Source organism: Hipposideros armiger, unplaced genomic scaffold (genome assembly GCF_001890085.2).
Source record: "Hipposideros armiger isolate ML-2016 unplaced genomic scaffold, ASM189008v1 scaffold_19, whole genome shotgun sequence".
NCBI lineage: Eukaryota > Metazoa > Chordata > Mammalia > Chiroptera > Hipposideridae > Hipposideros > Hipposideros armiger.
In genome coordinates, this window is record NW_017731369.1 from 4,494,098 (window position 1) to 4,513,457 (window position 19,360).

The 19,360-nt window shown below is 41.3% G+C and overlaps 1 protein-coding gene across 1 annotated transcript in view; it reads right to left on the minus strand.

The window, feature by feature from the left end:
- The window catches only part of MBTPS1 (membrane bound transcription factor peptidase, site 1), a 74,650-nt gene extending 55,290 nt beyond the window's left edge, over positions 1-19,360 (minus strand). Inside the window, exons 1-4 of the mRNA XM_019634782.1 lie at positions 19,216-19,360; positions 4,138-4,624; positions 3,130-3,387; positions 84-287 (exon numbers count right to left, since the gene is read on the minus strand). Coding sequence (XP_019490327.1) covers positions 84-287; positions 3,130-3,387; positions 4,138-4,306 — 631 coding nt within the window. The 5' untranslated portion in view covers positions 4,307-4,624; positions 19,216-19,360. The remainder of the gene's footprint in view (positions 1-83; positions 288-3,129; positions 3,388-4,137; positions 4,625-19,215) is intronic.

Sequence of the window (19,360 nt, forward strand, 5' to 3'; positions counted from 1 at the left end):
GCCTGGCTTCAGTGCCATGCACTTGAGAGGGGACACCTCCTGGACACCAGACCCTGTGTGGCTTCAGGATGCACAGCACACACCTGTATATCCCATCTGCCAGAGCACGTCTGCCTGGAGTGTCTGGGCAACCTGGCGTGGGATGGCTCTCAGCAACCGTCGACTCGAATGTCTTCCTGTCGCGTGCCAGAAACCAGAGCCCAGGGAGAGACTGGCTCTTCGCAGGGGACGGGACGACTGCCACTTCTGGCTCCATCGAGTGTCATTACAGGGCACTATGGGGTCAGCTAGAGCCAAAGAAGAGAAAGATCAGAAGAGGAAAAACACTGAAATGACCCGATACCTGGCAGGGAAAACTGTCATTCTAAACAGTGCAATGATTACCTTTTCAAATCCTGTTTGAAGGAAAATGGGATTCTCTTCCTTTGCTAAAAAAATTTTCTCAATGCATTTATATTTATAGGATATTATTTAGCCATAATGTGATTCCCAGTTTTTTATCTGAAATTTTCTAACCAATGTAAGGCAGAGAAACAATGATAATAATTTTTAGAGAAATAAATTGTGATACTAAAACTGAAGAAATGCCTGTTCTTTCATCACCAACTTGTTCTCACTGAACCAGAAAAAGGGAGAGGGGGGTTAAAGAGAATGGCTACTTCCCATTCGTGAGGTTTTACAGCATTGGATTTCAAGGACAGGAAAAATACATGTTATCCCACTACACAGATCTCCAAATGAACATCAATACCTTTTTTCAACTATACATTGCTCCATATTCTCAACATACTTATCAGAATGTCATCTTTCAAACAGCAAAACAACTACAGAGGAGTCGGGGGCATTTCTGAGGGTGATGGGACTATATCATGTTTTGATTTTGTTGCTGGGTAACTGACTGTACACTTTTATCAAAACTCGCCTAACTGTATACTAAAAAGCATACATTTTACTATCTGTAAATACCTTACTTTTTTTAAAATGGAGAAGGCAAAAGAAATATAACAAAAGCTGTCCCTTCACCTTTCAAAGACCATACTATAATGATGACAAAACTGCATTTCAAATCAGTTTTAAGAATAGCAAATCTGTAATACTACTGAAATTCTGTTTATAAAGCACATTATTATCATTTTGTTTCCAGTCTTACCAGACTACACCCAGGAAAGTACAGAGAACTGGAAAAACATATAGTCATGTCAATTCTATTAAGTAATTATTTGCACAATCCAACTGAAATTATTCTGCCCTGAACTTCCTGTGTTGTTAAGTCAACAGCATGGGACAATACTGGAGGCACTAACTAAAGAACAATGTGTAGAACAAGGGAGGGGTCTGTTCCGCTTTACCTTAAGTACTGAATTCTGGCTTCACTGTCTAAGAGCAATTTAGAAAAACTGAAGAATATTCAAAGGAAAGCAATTAAAATGGTGAGGGGATCCGAAACCATGTAATATGAGTAACTGGTGAATGAAGAGATTATTATTATCCTGGAGAGAAGAAACTGTCAAGAGGGGATACCATGGATGTCTTCAAAATAAATCTTTAAGTGCTGCCTTGTGGAAAACAGGTTAGCTCCGTCTCTGGCCCGTGAGACAGGGCCAGGGAAGTGATCCGGAGTGAGACAGGTTCCAGCCCCAAATAAAGCAAAGCCTTCTAAAAACAGAACTGCAGAAATAATTAAAATTTAACGTCTACTTACAACACCCTAAAAACTCTGCTAAGCTCTCTTCACATGCACGATTTCATTTTATCTTCATAAGAACTCTGAGGTAGGTAGTATTATCTCCACTTTTTGGATGAGAAAAGTTGAGACTTCCAGACAAGTTGCTTACCATCCAAGCTCACAAAAAAAACAAGAGACTGGGCCCATCGGGCAGTCAGCTATCTCCTTAGTCAAGCAGAGCATTAGACAGCCATGGTGGAGAGTGAATCAAGGAAGCCCAATCATGAGAGTCTATGACTACAGTGCTAAAATCAGGCATCTCCGTATTTCCTAAAATATTCTGGAGCTCTTTAAGATTAAAAAACAATAGGGAATGATGTATTATATTTGGCTAATAGTCCAAGGTTTGATTTGTTTTTAATCTTCCTGGATTGCTTTGAGGTTATTGCTTTTTAAAGAGAAAAAGCACTACAAAACACTGGGCTAGTAGAAAGAACGCTGAAGAAGTCAGATGCCCAAATTGTAGAGCTGACTCCAGAACTGACTGGTCACACTATGCAAACGACTTAGCCATTTCCCCTATGTTTTTGAAAACTCAAGAGGCTCTCAGGCCTAGTATAGGACAAAGGAAGAAAAGCAATTTTTTTTCCCCTTCCAATGAAGGAAATGGTAGTAAATAATAAGAGAACTGGCAATTTGTTACCCTAGTTTATGACGAGTAGGGGAAAAAAGAAACCACCTTTCCTTTGGTAATACATATGCTTTGGGAAATATTATGTAATAAGTATGCAATTAATTTTTGAGGATAAACTCTATCTTGACAAGCCCAAGTTGTAAAGAAGTAGGAAAGGATAAGCCCTCATGCTGAAAAGGCAATCACCACATTCTTTCCATCCGGACAACCCCACAGCACCGCCAAGGCGTGATCATGCATGGTCGGGAGGCTCTGAGCAAACAAAATGACACCCACGGAAAAGGCGTTTTGCAAGATGCCATAAAAAATGAAAACACATACTGATAAAAGCAAAATTCAAGTAAAGAGGAGACTCAGAGACACCGTCTTTCATGTCAGAGTGTGAAGGGGCCTCAGAGAACAGGGCCTCAATTGGAAGGCTCGGAGATGAACCCAGGTGAAAAACCACTCCTGACAGAAACAATGCTCACTGTCACCCTCTACTGTAAACTCTGATTTTTTTCCTACCAGATTAACATGATGCCTCTTTTTGGTTTTTAAGTTCCTGCCAAGAAAACATTTATAACTAATGAAATTAGATGAAAGGTCATAGGTATTCATTCACTGTAGTATTTTTCAACTATTCTGCCAGCTTGAAATTTTTCAAAATAAAGTCATGTGTGTGTGTGTAGGAGGGTGGGGGAGCTTGTCATGGGTCAATATGTACATTCTGTCTCTAAATCCAAGAGAAACAAATTGACGCAAATTAGCCTGAGATCTCAGTACTCACACTCAGCGTACTTGAGGGAACGAAAGACTTTCCGTTGGGGTGTTACCCGTTTGATGTTTGGATGATCTTCAAGTGTTAGCAGCCCCGCTTTCTGTTTTTCTTTTATCTGAATCACCTCAAAATCACTAGGGTAGTCACTGGATGGATTATTGCGAGGAATAATTCTCCAATTGTCTATTTCACTGCTCTTCAGGGCACTTGAAATAAATGAATTTCTAGCTTTGGCTGTAAAGTATCCATTGAAAGCCACAATATATTCTGAAATCAATGACCACAAATAAAAATAAGAATTTATATACATATGTAACGTAAGATTACATCCAATCTAAATTTTCCCTGGTAAAAAAAAAACAACTTACATATCTTAAAACCCACAGTGGAAAGAGCAGTAAACAAAGGGACTGGTTTGAATGCTCTGCACAGCAGTTTCCAGAGCTTTAAGTTATAACGATCTGTATGAGTCCCCTGATCACAGGATCCATCACTCAAGATCAGATACTTGTGCTCTTTTTTTAAATAGCAAATATTAACAGAAGTTTGAATGGACAGCAAAGAAATGCATGTAAGTTTTTCAAATAGGTAAAAGGAATCCAAAGAAGTGAAGGCTTAATTTTATTTCACTGAAAACCGTAACAAAATTTGGAGATTATATACACATGAGACTATTTGCTAGTTATTCACATCTGGTCACTTGAACTTCAGAACGTAACAGCCAACACCTCCAAACCCCCCACCCTCACTAGCTACAGTAGCATCTGTTCCATGGAATCCGATTTTAGGGAAATAATGCAGAATGTTGATTTTCTTGCTTCATATTAGCTAACTACACTGGGAAAACAAACTTGAGCAGAAATAACATCCAAGCGCTATACACTCACTCCTTTTGAAATTTACTGTAAATAGGAGGGATATATTTGTTGGCAAAAGCTAATGTTTAAAATAAGTTTGAAACAAAAATGGGAAAAGGGGAGCGGGGGAAGCCCCTAACATTTAAAATAAGATCGTTACCATATTCCACCACTGTTGAAGAAAATTCCACCTTCAAAGTCAGGTGCGAACAGCCAGGGCACGGGGCCTTTTCAAAAGATCTCTTTTCCAGTCTGTCACCCAGATGTTTCCTCCCACAGAGCAAAACCATTAGCAGGAGCAGCCAGATGTTGACAAGCTTCATGGTCATAAGTGAATATGGTCATAAAATTGCATAAATTCAAATCGCACTTTTTTTCTTCCTTGATTATAAGTTAATTTTTGTTTCAGCTAAAAGCCGAAACATTACTGATCAGCCATTTTACAGTCTTGTCCAATGTAAATAAAAGTTAAATTTCATGGCCTTTTGTGGTGTGGCCTGAAAAGAGGCTTTCATTTCTTTCTTCGTTTCTTCTCCATCTTGGACATCAGGCTTCTGTCACTCTGGCCCAGACAACTGAGTCCTGCACTCCATTTGCACCACAGAACCAAAGTCCAACGGGGATGAGCAATCACTCTGTGAGCCAATCTACAAAACGAAACAAGTACAGAGAAGTTAGTAGCACACTGACAGAACCAGGTAGGGTTTAGTTACCAGTGCAATTTAGATAAGAGTCTCAAAAAGATATCCCAGTTATAAGACAAAAGGAATGTATGACACAGCCATGAAACGCCTTATTATTTCACTTTTAGTTACTCCTCATCTCTTTCAGGGAAAAAAAAAATAAAGTTTTAAGGCAGCTTCAAAAATAAGAAAGGATAAAATAAATGAGAGAACTAAGAATAACAAATAACCAGGAATATTACGCACACTGGTCCTGGGCATCCTGGCAGCCAAAGAGAAGGAGGAATCAGGATGCTTTATTTATTATCCTTTTACTTTGTTTCTGTTTCAGATTCTGTATTTTCCTGTCATTTGCAACTCTTCATCTCCAAAACATTTCCCCAATTACCACTTTAAATCTCCATAAATTTCACTAATTTTTCAGGCAAAAGCTTGGTATATACACCCTTACTCTCTAGTGTAAAATTAATACCTAAGAACAAACTAATTTCTATTCAAGTCTTGTACTCAACACCTTCTTTAAGTGACACTGTGCTTTAAAATTATTCAAACTACACCTTTTTAAAATATTTTCTGCCAATTCTATGAAAAGACCACAGAAGGGTTTTTACTATCATTAAAGTTACTTTATCTGATGCTTCAACTTAAAGAAATTTAACCTGCTACATATGTTATAAAACCAGATCATCTCTTTACTGGAAGCAGTATGAGAGTTTGTGAGGTAAGCTGTTGCCTAAGAAAAATGTTATTTGAGTGTTAAATTACACATGGGCATAAACACATTTCAAAATATCTGAGTGGTAGGAAAAATGATCACTCTTCACAGTGAAAATTATAGTAGCAGTAAAAAACAATGCTGGCTGTAGCATTCCCAGAAAAATCAGTTGCATAGATCATACCAGAAGTGCAAATAATCCAGCAAGGGGAAGACAGATGAATGAGACAAGACAGCCTTATATTGTTACTTGTCTCTAAAACGAAAACATTTAGGACAAAGAGTTAGCCCCCTTTCAAGAGAGGAATGCCAAGTTGTTAAACCCGTCTTCTAGCAGACACTGGTGCTTTAGGGTAACAAGGCGTTTGTGGTTTGGGGGACTATTCATAGGCACTTCTATAAACAAGAAAACACTGATAAAAGTAAGGGGTGAGAGTGCCTACAGGGTTTTGAAAAGTTTAATAATTAGGACTGTCACTGCTGTAATAACAAATGATTCTAAAAAGCAGGCCTATCTCTGGAACTGAAGACTAAGGTTGGTGAAACGGAGCTCATCAGATAGAAATGAAATTTTAGAAGTTATTTCCACATCAACACGATGAACAACAATGAGAATGCCAACCACAAGAACAAAGACATGAAAGCCAAAGACCAGAACAGAAAGACCAAAGAAAAGGAACAGGAGACACCAAAGCCACTCCACAATATGTTGTATAGTAGTCTACTTGGGAGTGAGTCCAGTTTTTTCTGTTTAAACTTCATACTTGCAGCAATGGAGTATCACGGAATAAACTACGTGAAGCATGTACCTCACCTAATTATAGTATAACTGGTCAAAGATGATTGAAGCTCATCACTGTTGATAACAGTGCTCATGTTACGTTAAATGAACTTAGAGCTAAAAGGCTTAAATAGGTCTCTCACTCAAGGCAACTTTTTAAAGAAATAAACAGGGTTGGCCGAGTGGCTCGTAGGTTAAGAGCTGGCTTGGGAGCGCAAGCTCTGCACAGCAGGGCCGCCGGTTCGGATCCCACATGGACCAGTGATGCTGCACCCTCTACAGCTTAGATGGTGAACAACAGCTCAACCTGGAGCTGGGCTGCTGTGAGTCGCTGGCGATGGCGTAGGCTGCAGTGGGGCTGCGGTGGGCTTCCGTGAGCTACCCTGAGTGGCCGGCAGCGGGCGTGAGTGGCCGGCAGCCAGCGTGAGCTGCCGTGAGTGGCCGGCGACCAATTTGCCTCAGCCGGGAAGAGTGCAATGATCACAATACCAACATGGGCCAGTGAAGCGACGTCCTCCACAACTAGACTGAAGAACAAAAAGACAGCAACTTGTCTGTTCCCCTTCCCCGATTCCCCAATGCTGTGTCCCCCTCCCCCCAATTCCCCAATAAAATCTTTAAAAGAAAAAAGAAATAAATCTCTGAAAACTCTTATGCCTCAAGCTAAAGAATCTAGGACATATTTGGACCACATATAACACAAATATTAGTGAGTGATACTAGTGAGCAAATCTTAGACCAAACTGTGTCAAATCAACTTTAATTAAGCCTGTTCCAAAAAAATTCTCGAAGGCAAAGACAGTGGAGTTACCATGCAGCCTCTGTAGAAGAGATGGCTGATGTTCTCTTATAACTGAGGAAGGAGCTTAACTTTAAAAGAAGGAGAAGCAAACTAAACAAACAAATAAAAATAAAAGAAAGAGAAGCAGTAAGGTTAGTGGGGGGTTTTAAATTTTAAAATGCCTAAAGTAATCAGTTCTCTCTCAAATAGAAAAATAAAACTTTTTAGGCTTTTGGAAACTACACTGCAATATCATAAGACACTCTACCTTAACTTACTCATTGAATCATGTGAGTTTATAGAGTGCTAACCAAGTTTAAGACACCACCAAGTGTTACAGAAGAAACATGTCTTGTTAGTAAGTGACGGACACAGCCCTCCACGTGTGGCCCAGCAGAGGCCAACCACGAACGCACACAGCTAACCAAGGTGCAGGAAAGGAAACTGCCAGAGCAGAGGCACACAGACAGTGCCAGGGACACTGGATTGAGAGCTCTTCCTGGTTGAAAAGAGGAGGCTCCTGTGGATGAAGTGGATGGCAGCTGGCTCTGGCAGGATCTGAGCTGGTGGGGCTGGAAGGCGGGCAATAAGGAGAGGAAAAGGGGCATTCTGAGCAGAGCTCCATCACAGACGAGGAAAACACGGGCCATGCACAGGATCAGCAACTAATCTGTATGAGGAGGGAGGCAATGACATGCCAGTCTGGAGAGGCTGAAGATGGGGGACGAGGACCTCCAGCAGATGTGAAGCCTGAGCAGAACGTCCAGCAAACAACTGGAAATACAGACCATCTCCCTCCAATGGGAGTGAACTTGAGAGAGATGAAACAGCCGTGTGGGACTGCTGAGCAATTTTGTTCACTCATCCAACTGATTTACTGAGCAACTCTGAAGACCAGGCACTGTTCCAGATGGCAGGAACAGTGCAGCAAACAAAATACAAGAGAAATCTCCGACCTCATGGAGCTGACCTTCTAGTGTGAGGAGACAGGTAATACATGCCATAAGTAAAACATACGGTACACTTAGCCAGCGATAACTACTATATTTGAAGGAAAAAAAAAAGAAAGGAGGGGAGCATGACATGTCAGGGGAGGGCTGAATTTTTAGCTAGAGTGCTGTAGAAGCCTCTGAGCCTCTCCTGGAAGCAGGAAGCCTGCCAAGCCATCTGGAGAAAAGTACAGCATGCACGGGGAAAAGCAAGTACAAAAGCCCCGAGGCAAGGCCTATACCTGGCTTGTGTAAGGAAAGGCAAAGAGCCCAGTGTGGCTGGAGCATAGCGAAGGAGGAAATTAGAAAATGAGATGAGAGCAGTGACTGGGAGGAAGACGAGGGCATGCCTTGTGGGTCAGAGAAAGGCCTCAGCCCTTACTCTGAACGGGAAGGGAAGGCATGAGGGGAGCAGAGCAGCAACACAGGCGGGCCTGCACATTATCTGGCTTGCTCCGGCTTCTGCATGGAAGGGGGCACAGGCAGGAACAGGGCCAACAGGAAGGCTCCTCTAAAGATGGTGGCTTGGTGGGACCGCGGTGGGGCAGGAGAGGTGACGAAGGTGGGCACGTTACAGATATGAAGGCCGAGCTGATAGACTCTGCTGACAACCAGATGTGAAATGTGTGCAGATGAGGAGCCAAGGCCAACACCAAGGCCTCCTGTGCGAACGCCACACGGGTGTCTGCCCCTAACTGAAACTGAGGTGGAGAAGGCTGCAAAGAAGCTGGTGTGGGCAATACCAGCAGAAGCTGAGTTCTCAACATGGGAAATTTAGGGGCATTAGAGTTGGGAGTGCATGGCTCAGGGCAGAAGGGAGCAGGATGGTAAAAAATAACCTCAAATAAGTAGAAAAGACTTTCCATGATGAAAGGTGGTCACCTGAATGAGGCCATTGGTGCAGTAATTAAAAGGTCACTGACCCCTTCCGCAAAGGGCCACACTAGTAAAGGCCAACCTGCTCTAGTCTCCAAGCCCACCAGTGACTGGAAGGAATACGCACGCCAAGCAGAGAAACCCCATGGGGTGGGGAATGACAGGGATAATAAGGTTTTGTGTGGATCTGGTTGGCCTACTTACATACTTTAAAGATGAACTAAAATCTGGGTTCTAAGAAGACACTCTTCTCAAGACCTATAGCTCATAAAAATTATGACAACAGATACTGAGGTTTCTATGGTTTCCCAATCCAAGAATAAAAAAGGGCTTCAAAATATGCTTTATGGAAAACAAAAACGCCACCATGGGACTAGAGGCAGTCTGGGGTCGCAAGACTGGCCACTTACTATTGACCTCTGTGGCTCTGGCCTGTTTGTTTTAAAGAGGCCAGTCCCCACTGGCTCCTCTACTGGGCCTCTGAAGGCACAGACTGCACTTTCCCATGTCTAAACATCTACTCACCTGTGTCGACACAGAGCCTTCCCGGCTCGCTATGTAATGCAAACCTGGTGAGCACTCTCCCGAAGACAGGCTCACCATCTAGTGGGAAGCGGATAAGTAGCAACAAGCATAAGGTAAGCACAGGGCATGTAAACAGAGACACACACATATACACACATGAAAAGAGAAACACCTTTTTAAAAGGAGTTCTCACTTTTCCTTTTCTTCCTCCCTTTCTGAATAATTCAGCTGAGGACAAGAAGGTAGGCGCAGGTGGGAGAGCCACAGTGGCCCCGTGTGGGGTTATGGAGTCTGAGAGGGTGAGGAAGGTGTGTTTGGGGGGAAGAGGCACCTGGTGAGGGGGTGAGGGCAGTGACAAAGGGAAACTGATCCGATCAAATAAATATTTTACAGAAAATGGGAGGTAGCTTTTTAATTGTCAGAGAATGAAGTCGCAGATACAAACAGGGAAAAAACTTGAACCATGCAAGACCAGGCTGAAATGGAAAAGTACTGGTGTGACGTTTTCAATATACAGACAAACAGATGTAGAAATAAACATATGTAAATGTCTGCAGGAATGTGTACACACATACACACACTTCCTAGCACTATCTACTGAAAAGACATGCAAGCAGTGAAATCCAATAGCAGCGAGCCCACCTAGTGCCCAGAACTGGTTTTTGGGTTTTTTTTTCCAGAACGATTAGCTTTTTATTTTTAATTTCACACAATGTTACTCACACATTTTTCATTTTCTAACTGATGCTTATTATACAAAGAAGTAAAGGTAACACTGTTTCATATGAACCAATAAGAGCCAGGACTTAGACAAATGGGCCCAGAAACAATCCGCATCAAAAGGAGACACTGGGAGTAAAGCCTTAAGTGGTTCTGTCCGGTTAAATTTCTTTATTTTGAAATGCCATTTTCGATTTTACCAGAACTCCATGCCCACTTATTAAAAGGTGCTTCGGAATAAGGGGCATTATTCCCACTTCACAGTTCAAGGAACTGAGGCTCTGAGATGTCAGCAAGTCTGCCAAGACCACAGAGTGAGTTTATGGGAGGACAGAGATGGCCACTCGAGGCTGCCGGTTACGAAGTCAGTGCTCCCTCATCATCATTCTGTACCAGGGCTTCTCGGAAATGGTGGAGGTTAGCTCCTTCCTCACAATTGCCTTAAGAAGCACCCAGCGGACACCTGTGTTTACAGTAGGTGCAGGGACTCTGAGAGAAACCAGACCCAGTCCTTCTCAGGGACCTCCTGGTCTGATTGTGGAGGGGGCTGGTCCTTCAACAGACTGTTAGAACATAGTGTGATAAGTGATGTCAGAGTTGCACATACATACTAAACAGGCAAATAACACTTCAAGGCGCGCGACATACAATTTTAGATTCCTCCTTCCATTTGGAATAGAAGGTGGGGTTGGAGAATTTGGGCTGACAAAGAACATTAATGTTTATATTTGATGTGTAGAAGCACAACAAAGATTATAGACTCTGAGATCAGAAAGCATTAATTCTCTTCTCATGGAAGGCAAGTTATGATCTCCATTTTTCATATGAGAAAACTGAGGCTCAGAAAGTCCAGTCCAAGGTCAGAAGGCCAGCAGGTGGCAGAGCAAGACTCGAGCACAGGTCTCCCAATGTCAAGGAAGGTCTCCCACCTCACCATGCTTTGCTTGGGTGGCTGGCTCTCCAGGCCACCCCTGTACTGACCCCTGGCTGGAGCTCACGGTCTGCTAGGCCAGACCTGGCCCACCACCTGGATTTTATTTTGAGGCTAGAAACCTGACTGCCTGGGAAAAGCTGTCGGAAACATGTCCCTTCAACTAGAAAGAGGAAATCTCACTGATGGAAAGATTCATCCCTTGTGAGGCTTGTAAGGCTCACTCTATTAGACTCCACTGCATAAAGCCGATACTTTGGTACTCTGGGTAGACTGAGGCATCAGGCTGTCCTTTCCCTGCCCTGCACGAATAATCTCTGGAAGTTGACTCGCTTCTTCTGTAGGGCTCCTGACTCCCATGCATGCTTTTTTTTTTTTAATTTTATTTTTCAGTTACAGTTGACATTCAATATTATTTTATATTAATATCAGGTGTACAGCATAGTGGTTAGACATTTATATAATTTATGCAGTGATCCCTCTGATTAGTCTAGTACACCGCTGGCACTTAATCCCATCACCTTTTTCAACCAGCTCCCCAAGCCCTCTCCTCTCTGGCAACCATTAGTTTGTTCTCTGTATCTGTGAGTCTGTTTCTGTTTTGTTAGTTTATTTTGTTCTTTAGATTCCACATTTAAGTGAGGTCATGTGGTATTTGGCCTTCTCTATTTGACTTATTTCACTTAGTATAATACCTTCCAGGTCTATCCATGTTGTCACAAATGGTAAGATTTCATTCCTTTTTATGGCCGAGTAATATTATTCCATTGTATAAATGTACAATTTCTTTATCCAATCGTCTACTGATGGGCACTTGGGTTACTTCCATATCTTGGCTACTGTAAATAGTGCTGCAATGAACATAGGGGTGTATATCTCTTTTCAAATTAGTGTTTAGATTTCTCCGGATAAATAACCAGAAGTGGAACTGCTGGGTCATAAGGTAGTCCTATGTTAATTCTTTTGAGGAACCTCCAAACCATTTTCTATAGTGGCTGCACCAATTTCCAATCCCACCCCCAGTGCATGTGGATTCCCTTTTTCCCACATCCTCGCCAACACTTGTTTGTTGATTTATTGATGCTAGCCATTCTGACAGGTGTGAGGTGATATCTCATAGTGGTTTTAATATGCATTTCTCTGATGATTAGTGACATTGAGCATCTTTTCATATGTCTATTGGCCATGTGTATATCCACTTCGGAGAAACGTCTATTCAGGTCTTCTGCCCATTTTTTAATTGGATTGTTTGATTTTTTGGTGTTAAGTTGTATAAGTCCCTTATAAATTTTGGATATTAACCCCTTATCAGATGTATCATTGGTGTGAATATCTTCACCCCTTCAGTAGGCTGTCTTTTTGTTTTGTTGATGGCTTCCTTTGCTGTGCAAAAACTTTTTAGTCATCCCATTTATTTTTTTCTTTTGTTTCCCCTGCCCGAGGTGATCAGAAAAAAAAATATCACTAAGAGCAATGTCTGAGAGTTTACTGCCTATGTTTTCTTCTAGGAGTTTTATGGTTTTGGGTCTTACATTTAAGTCTTTAATACATTTTGAGTTTATTCTTGTACATGGTGTAAGAAGGTGGTCCAGTTTCACTTTTCTCCATGTATCTGTCCAGTTTTTCCAACACCATTTATTGAAATAGACTTTCTTTACCCCACTGTATGTTCTTCCTCCTTTGTCATAGATTAATTGACCATATAGGCATGGGTTTATTTCTGGGCTCTCTATTCTGTTCCATTGATCTATGTGTCTATTTTTATGCCAGTACCATGCTGTTTTGATCACTACAGCCTTGTAGTACAGTTTAATATCAAGTAGCATGGTACCTCCAATTTTGTTCTTTCTCAAGACTGCTGTGGCTATTCAGGGTCTTTTATGGTCCCATATAAATTTTAAAATTATTTGTTCTAGTTCTTTGAAAAATGGTATTTTGATAGGGATTGCACTGCATCTATAGATTGCTTTGGGCAGCATGGACATTTTAATGATGTTAATTCTTCCTATCCATGAGCACAGTACAAGCTTCTATTTATTTGTATCTTCTTGAATTTCTTTCTTCAGTGTCTTATAGTTTTCCAAGCACAGGTCTGTTACCTCCTTGGTTAAACTTATTCCTAGGTTTCTGGGGGTTTTTTTTCGATGCAATTGTAAATGGGATTGTTTCCTTCATTTCTCTTTCTGATAGCAGAACTAGTTTTCTAAGTACTGTTCTGCGCTAAAAGAAGACAGGCTTCCTGGAGGGGCTAGTTCCAGTCTCAGCAGGGTAAGAACACATGCGTATGGGACATCTTATTGTGCCAGAAAGTGAGGAAGTGCTCAAAGAACGATGGGGGTGTGTCAAAAGGACACAGAGGCCAGCTTAGGACAATCTGAGCATCTAAATAAATAATGAAAGGAACAGATCCTAACCCACTGAGTAAAACAGGAAAACATGAGTCCACAATCACATACATAAATAAACGGAAAGACTGAATAAGAATTAGATATTTACATAGTCTCAGAATGCCTCCCAACAAAATGCTGATTTACAAAGGGAAAAAAGGCAACTGACACAGTGAACTTTCATTAAGTTAATCAGCAGTGGGTGACACGTAAAAGGGGCCACAGAGCAGAGGCACCAGAAGAGCCCCGCACCTACCGTGGGGTTCCTGCCAAAGATGCACAACCTGAATCAGGTCACGAGGAAACACCAGAACCCAAACTGAGAGAGTCTTCAGAATAACTGGCCTAGAATTTTCATAAGTACTGAGGTAACAAAAGCCAAGGAATGTTTGAGATACAGCTCCAGATTGAGACTCGAGAGACATGACCACTAACTGCAACTCAAGATTCAGAATTGGATCCCTCTGCTGTAAGGACAATACTGAAACAAATGGCAATGCCTGAATGGGGCCTCCCTGTGATTAGATAACAGTGCTGTATCAACACTAATTTCCTGATTTTGAAGGCTTTGCTATCATTATGTACAAGGTCCTTGCTTACAGGAGATATCCACTCAAGTATCTGGGGATTATGGGCTTCAGGTCTGCAACTTACTTTCAAATGATTCAGACTTAAAAAAAAAAAAAAGTTTTATACTGCTCTTGGAACCTTTCTGGTAGGTTGAACTTGTTTCCAAAATGAGCAATATATCAATATATATTATAAGTCCTATATTTAGTCTCAGGTGCTAGAAATGCACTGAGAAGGGTGGGAGTACTAAATTTTAAAAAGTGGTGAAAGGAACGCATTTATAAGCCTCTTATATTAGACTCACTGTGTCATAACCAGACCATATACCATGTCAAAGAGATTTACACCCATGAATTGTTACACTGACGACATCCTAACATCCCAACAGATGGGATAGCTAGTCAAAGTGAAATTAAAAGTATTTCTCATTCTACAGAATTGAGAGAACTCCTGAAACGATTCATGTAAATTCAATTCATAGTAAAATAAATTTCGGTTAAAATTAACCCCCGTGTTTCTGCAATTTATGTTATGAAAATCAAGTAACATTTTGACAGACATAAATTGACACCCAGTATAAAACACAAATCACGTTTAAGAATTTAACCCAATAAAATGAGTACTCTCAGATGTAGCTAGTGAATATAAAAAAATTCTTATAACCTTTTAGAATGGTTATTTGCCAATATGTATGAAAAGCCTTAAAAATGGATGTAATAAATTTTTGGTCTAGTAAATCCAGTAATAACAAAAACAAACACTTACTGAGATAGACACTATTCTAAGTAATTTGCATGTATTGACTCATTTAATTCTCACAACAACCTGTTACTACCCACATATTCAGATGAGAAAACTGAGGCCCAAGGTAGTTCAGAACCTTGCCTGGAGCCACATGGATAGTGAGTGGGAACGCTGGGCTGGGACCTTGGGAGTCTAGCTCCAGAGACCACACTGTTAAGAGGTAGGCTACCCTGCTTTCCTAAAATCTCCCCTAGTAATTCATTCCATATAAGTGGGACTCTGAAAATATACAAGGATTTATGTCCAAGGATTAAAACTGGGAAAAACTAGGGACGTTCCAAAAGTACAACAGGGGACTAGCTAAATAATTATGGTTCATCCATACTCTGGAATGCTATGCAGCAATTCCAAATTATGTTCCTTTGGAAAGTTGAATAATGGTCCCCAAAAGATGTCCACATCCCCAGAACCTGTAAATGTTACTTTATATGACCAAGGGGAGTTTGCAGGTGTAATGAAACTAAGGGTCTCGAGATGGGGAGATGGTCCCGGATTATCCAGGTGGATCCAATCACAAGAGTCTTCATGAGAAGGGGGCAGGATCACTGAGCTGGTGGTAGCAGATACGATGATGGACACACAAGGCTGAAGTAATCAGAGAAAGAGGTCAGGAGCCAAGGAATGCAGGTGCCTCCAGAAACTGAAAAAGGGAAGGAAACAGCACCTCCCCTGAAGCCTCCGGAAGGAATGAAGCCCTGCTGACACCTTGACTTTAGCTCAATGAGGCTGATTTGATTTGGGACTACTGACCTCCAACATCGTAAGATAATAAATTTGTATTGTTTTAAGACACAAAGTTTGTAGAAATCTGCTACAGTAGCAGTAGGAAACTAATATACAATATTTCCCAAAGAATATGGGGAACTACTAATGAAATGTTAAGTAAAACAGTTCATGTACACGGTGATTCAAATTCTGATTTTTAACTATGTATCTATATGCACAGGAAAAAAAGAACATGAAAAGATGTCTACCAAAGTGGTAACAGTGGTTCTACATTTCAATGGTATGATTACTGGTAATTATTTTCTTAACTCTATTTACTTACATTTTTACAAAGAGTGTATGATACGCTTTTATAATTAGACAAAACATATAAATACCTATAAACCTTTTAAAATTTTATAGAAAAACAAATTTTCTGGTAAGACAGTGATACAGATTCAAAATGTGTTAAAGATTTAACTTTATTTGTACATATAGTAGAGTTTAAAAGGGATCTATTTCCTAGGAATTGTTTACTAAAATCCATCTGGGTCTACCTTCAAAGGTAAGACTTTTAGCTAGCTCATTCTGAATGAACAGGCTTCTAATTGATACTATCACTACTCATAGGGTCTAATAAGGGCTGTTACTGGATGCACTAAGTGTTTACTGGATTTAATATCTACAAATTCTCTATATAGAGACCTGGTTATCTTTACATACAAAGGTACACTCTAAAAAATGGCATATACGTAATTATGTTTTTTCCATAATTAGGTATAATTATGCCTCTAATACAGGTGTAATAAAAAAATATTGACACCAAATACTGAAGAAAAAGTGCTCAAATAACACATCCAACATTTAATTATTCTTGGAGATATATGCGTAAAAGGGAGATGAAGTAGAGGAAATATATTACTTGGGCTAGCAACTGGTCTAGATGACAGTTAACATTCTTTGCAACTCTGAGATACCTCTACTTTGCATTATAAAAGAATATCACTAAGATCATAATTCTGGGTATAGCTAAAGTACATCTGAAATTATTTCTTTGCAAATAATTAAAGAACACAATTCAGGTGAGAGGAAATGACTTGTACCACCCGACAGTCATCTAATTATACAGCTATGCCTTGCTCTTTAATGAACCTTGACTGAAATAGCTCCAGAGAAAACTGAATTGTGTTTAGACCATGTACCATTCAGTTTAATTAAAATTTGGCTGTAAAAATACCACTTTCATAACTAATTGCATACTTCGCTATATTATCATTGTTTCATAAGCTAACATTTAAGAGATGTCAAACCACACTATCTTTAAAACAAGGTGTATTCTTAAGCCTGACTGAACCATTCCTTCTGGCACATTCTGTCCACTAGTTTTTGTAAGGGGAAAAACACAAATAATTCAGCCCAAAGAGTCAATAGTGCCAAAATTAAAAAAAGCTGGGTCCTCACTGTCTTTCATTGCCTAGCCTTTCGCCCACGTTGCCGCTGTGTCCTTTTCTCTTTATCCTTCAGTCCTCTGTCACTGGTTAGCCACGTGTGAGGCGCCCTCAAACTCAGTCCTTCCCTCATTTTACTTTAAACTCATTTCCTTAAGCAAAAAGGCACTGTCCAGATTAATAAATCTAGCTAACAGCTTTCTGCAACGGTCAAAGCTGATGAGGAAAACAGAGAAGGAAAAATCAACTTAAGTCTCTTTTTAGCCACCTCCTAACCTGTCTCAGGCAAAACACTGGACAAGACCCAGGTCCCCTACCCAAATGCCAAATACAAGGTCTATCCTCCAGTTCTTACTAGTTCAAATCACCAAGGGTTGGAGCTGTCAAGTTCCAATAAAATATAACTAATATCTCTATGCTCTCCAGGTGCAAAGAGGCAGTGGTAAATCTCTCCCGGAAAACCCCACTTAAACCACCAACAGGAGCCATGTGCACTTTACCTAAGTCTTCAGTCCTCGTAGCTTTTGTTACTCTAATTATGTGTGGGACTTACACGGCTGCCACAAAAATAAAGAGGCATCAGAATTACGGAAAATGGAATCAAAGAACATGTAAAGTTGAAGGGAATGCTAAAAACTTCTTGACTAGAAGAGATCCCGATTGATCTCAGGGGTGCTTCAAAGGCTCTGCAAGCACTTAATTAGAAATTTCTTTTTTCATAGAAACAACCAACTTTTGATTATAAGGGATGGTTGGGGAATGCAAGGGAGAGAACTAATGGACAAATGCCCCACTCAGGCCACACCCCTCACTACCTCCAATAAAGGGCTCTATCCATCTGCATTATGCATGGGAACATAAAATAAAATTTTATTTGCAAAAGGTGCACTAAATGAATGGATAAACAAAATGTGTTACATCCATAAAATGGGATATTACTGGGCCATAAAAAGGAATTAAGTGTTGATACATGCTACAACTTGGATGAACCTTGAAAACATGCTAAATTAATAAATTAAAGAAGGCAGACACGTAAGGCCACATATGATTCCACCTGAATACGTTAAATATTCAGAAAAGACAAATCTAGGGAGACAGAAAGTAGATTAGTGGGGACTAGGGTTAGAAATAGGTAATGACTATAGATGGGCACCAGGGGTCTTTTTGGGAGTGACAGAAATGTTCTAAAAGTGGGCTGTGGCAATGATTGCAACAACTCTGTAAATTTGCTTTAAAAAAAAAATCACTGAGTCTAATCACTATGTTGTACACCTGAAACTAATATAATTATTGTATGTCAACTGTAATTAGAAAATTTTCAACGATTATTTTAAATCACTGAATAAGTACCTTAAAACAGGTGAATTCTATGATATGTAAATTTTACCTTAAAGCTCTTACATTTTTTTTAAAAGTATATATATAAAATGGGTGCTGCAGACAAAAAAACCTGGAAAGAATCACTGCTCTCCAAGCCCCTCATTTTTATACATATGCAAACTGAGACCCTGAAATGAGAGAGCTCCTTACTTACCAGCATGGCCGTAAGAAACGAAACTCTCCAAAGTTCAACTCAGCTCTTGCGCCACTCTCTCTCACTTGCAAGCGTCTTAAAGTAAATGTTAAGTATTTAATTTAATCTGCATAGACAAACAGGCCGAGATTCTCAGGGGCTCTCACCAAAACAAGGGGTAACATCTTAATAACAATGTTGATGGTCTCTTAACAGTCTCAGGAAGCACATCCTGACCGGGCAAGGCAAGATGTGAAGATCCTACAGGTCTGCAAGGCATCCTGGTTCTGAGAGGACACCAGACAGTCTCAGGGCCCCAACGCGCCGACTGCATTTTTGAAAACCAGTGCAGCAGTGTGTACAGACTCAGAAAGAGCCAAGAACTGGGGTCCCTGAAAATCGGATCCCAGCACCGCTCTGGGTGCAGACCTAGCACTATGGGTATGTCCGGAGGCTGAACGGGCCAGAGCCAGGAATACTGTTTCCTTCTGTTTATTTCACATAAAGAAAATGAAATTGTGCTAAGCTACCGCACCGCGTCAACACGTAGAAAGGGCCAGTCAGGGACACCAGCCGTAAACCTGGGACCGCTCACTTCCCACCGCCATGCCCGTCGCGTCCGCCGGTGCGTCTGAATGCCTAGCGTTACCGCACGCCCCCGCGCCCCGCGGGTCCAGGGTCGCAGGGAGGGCCCAGCCACCGCACGCCGGACCCCCGCCCTCGGGGCCTCGGGCCCGGCGGACACGGGTGAAGCGCGGGGGCGGTCGGGAGGAGGGGAGGCGGCTCCGGGGAGCCGGCCGCCTGACGTACCTGCGGCTGCCTCAAGCTCGGCTCCGGTGGGCCCGGGATAGCGGCGCCTCAGCGGCGAACACACCTCGGGTCTCCATTCGGGGCTGTTTACTCCCAACTCTCGCGATAGCGCGCGACCGGGGGCGGGGAGGCCGACAGCTGGGAG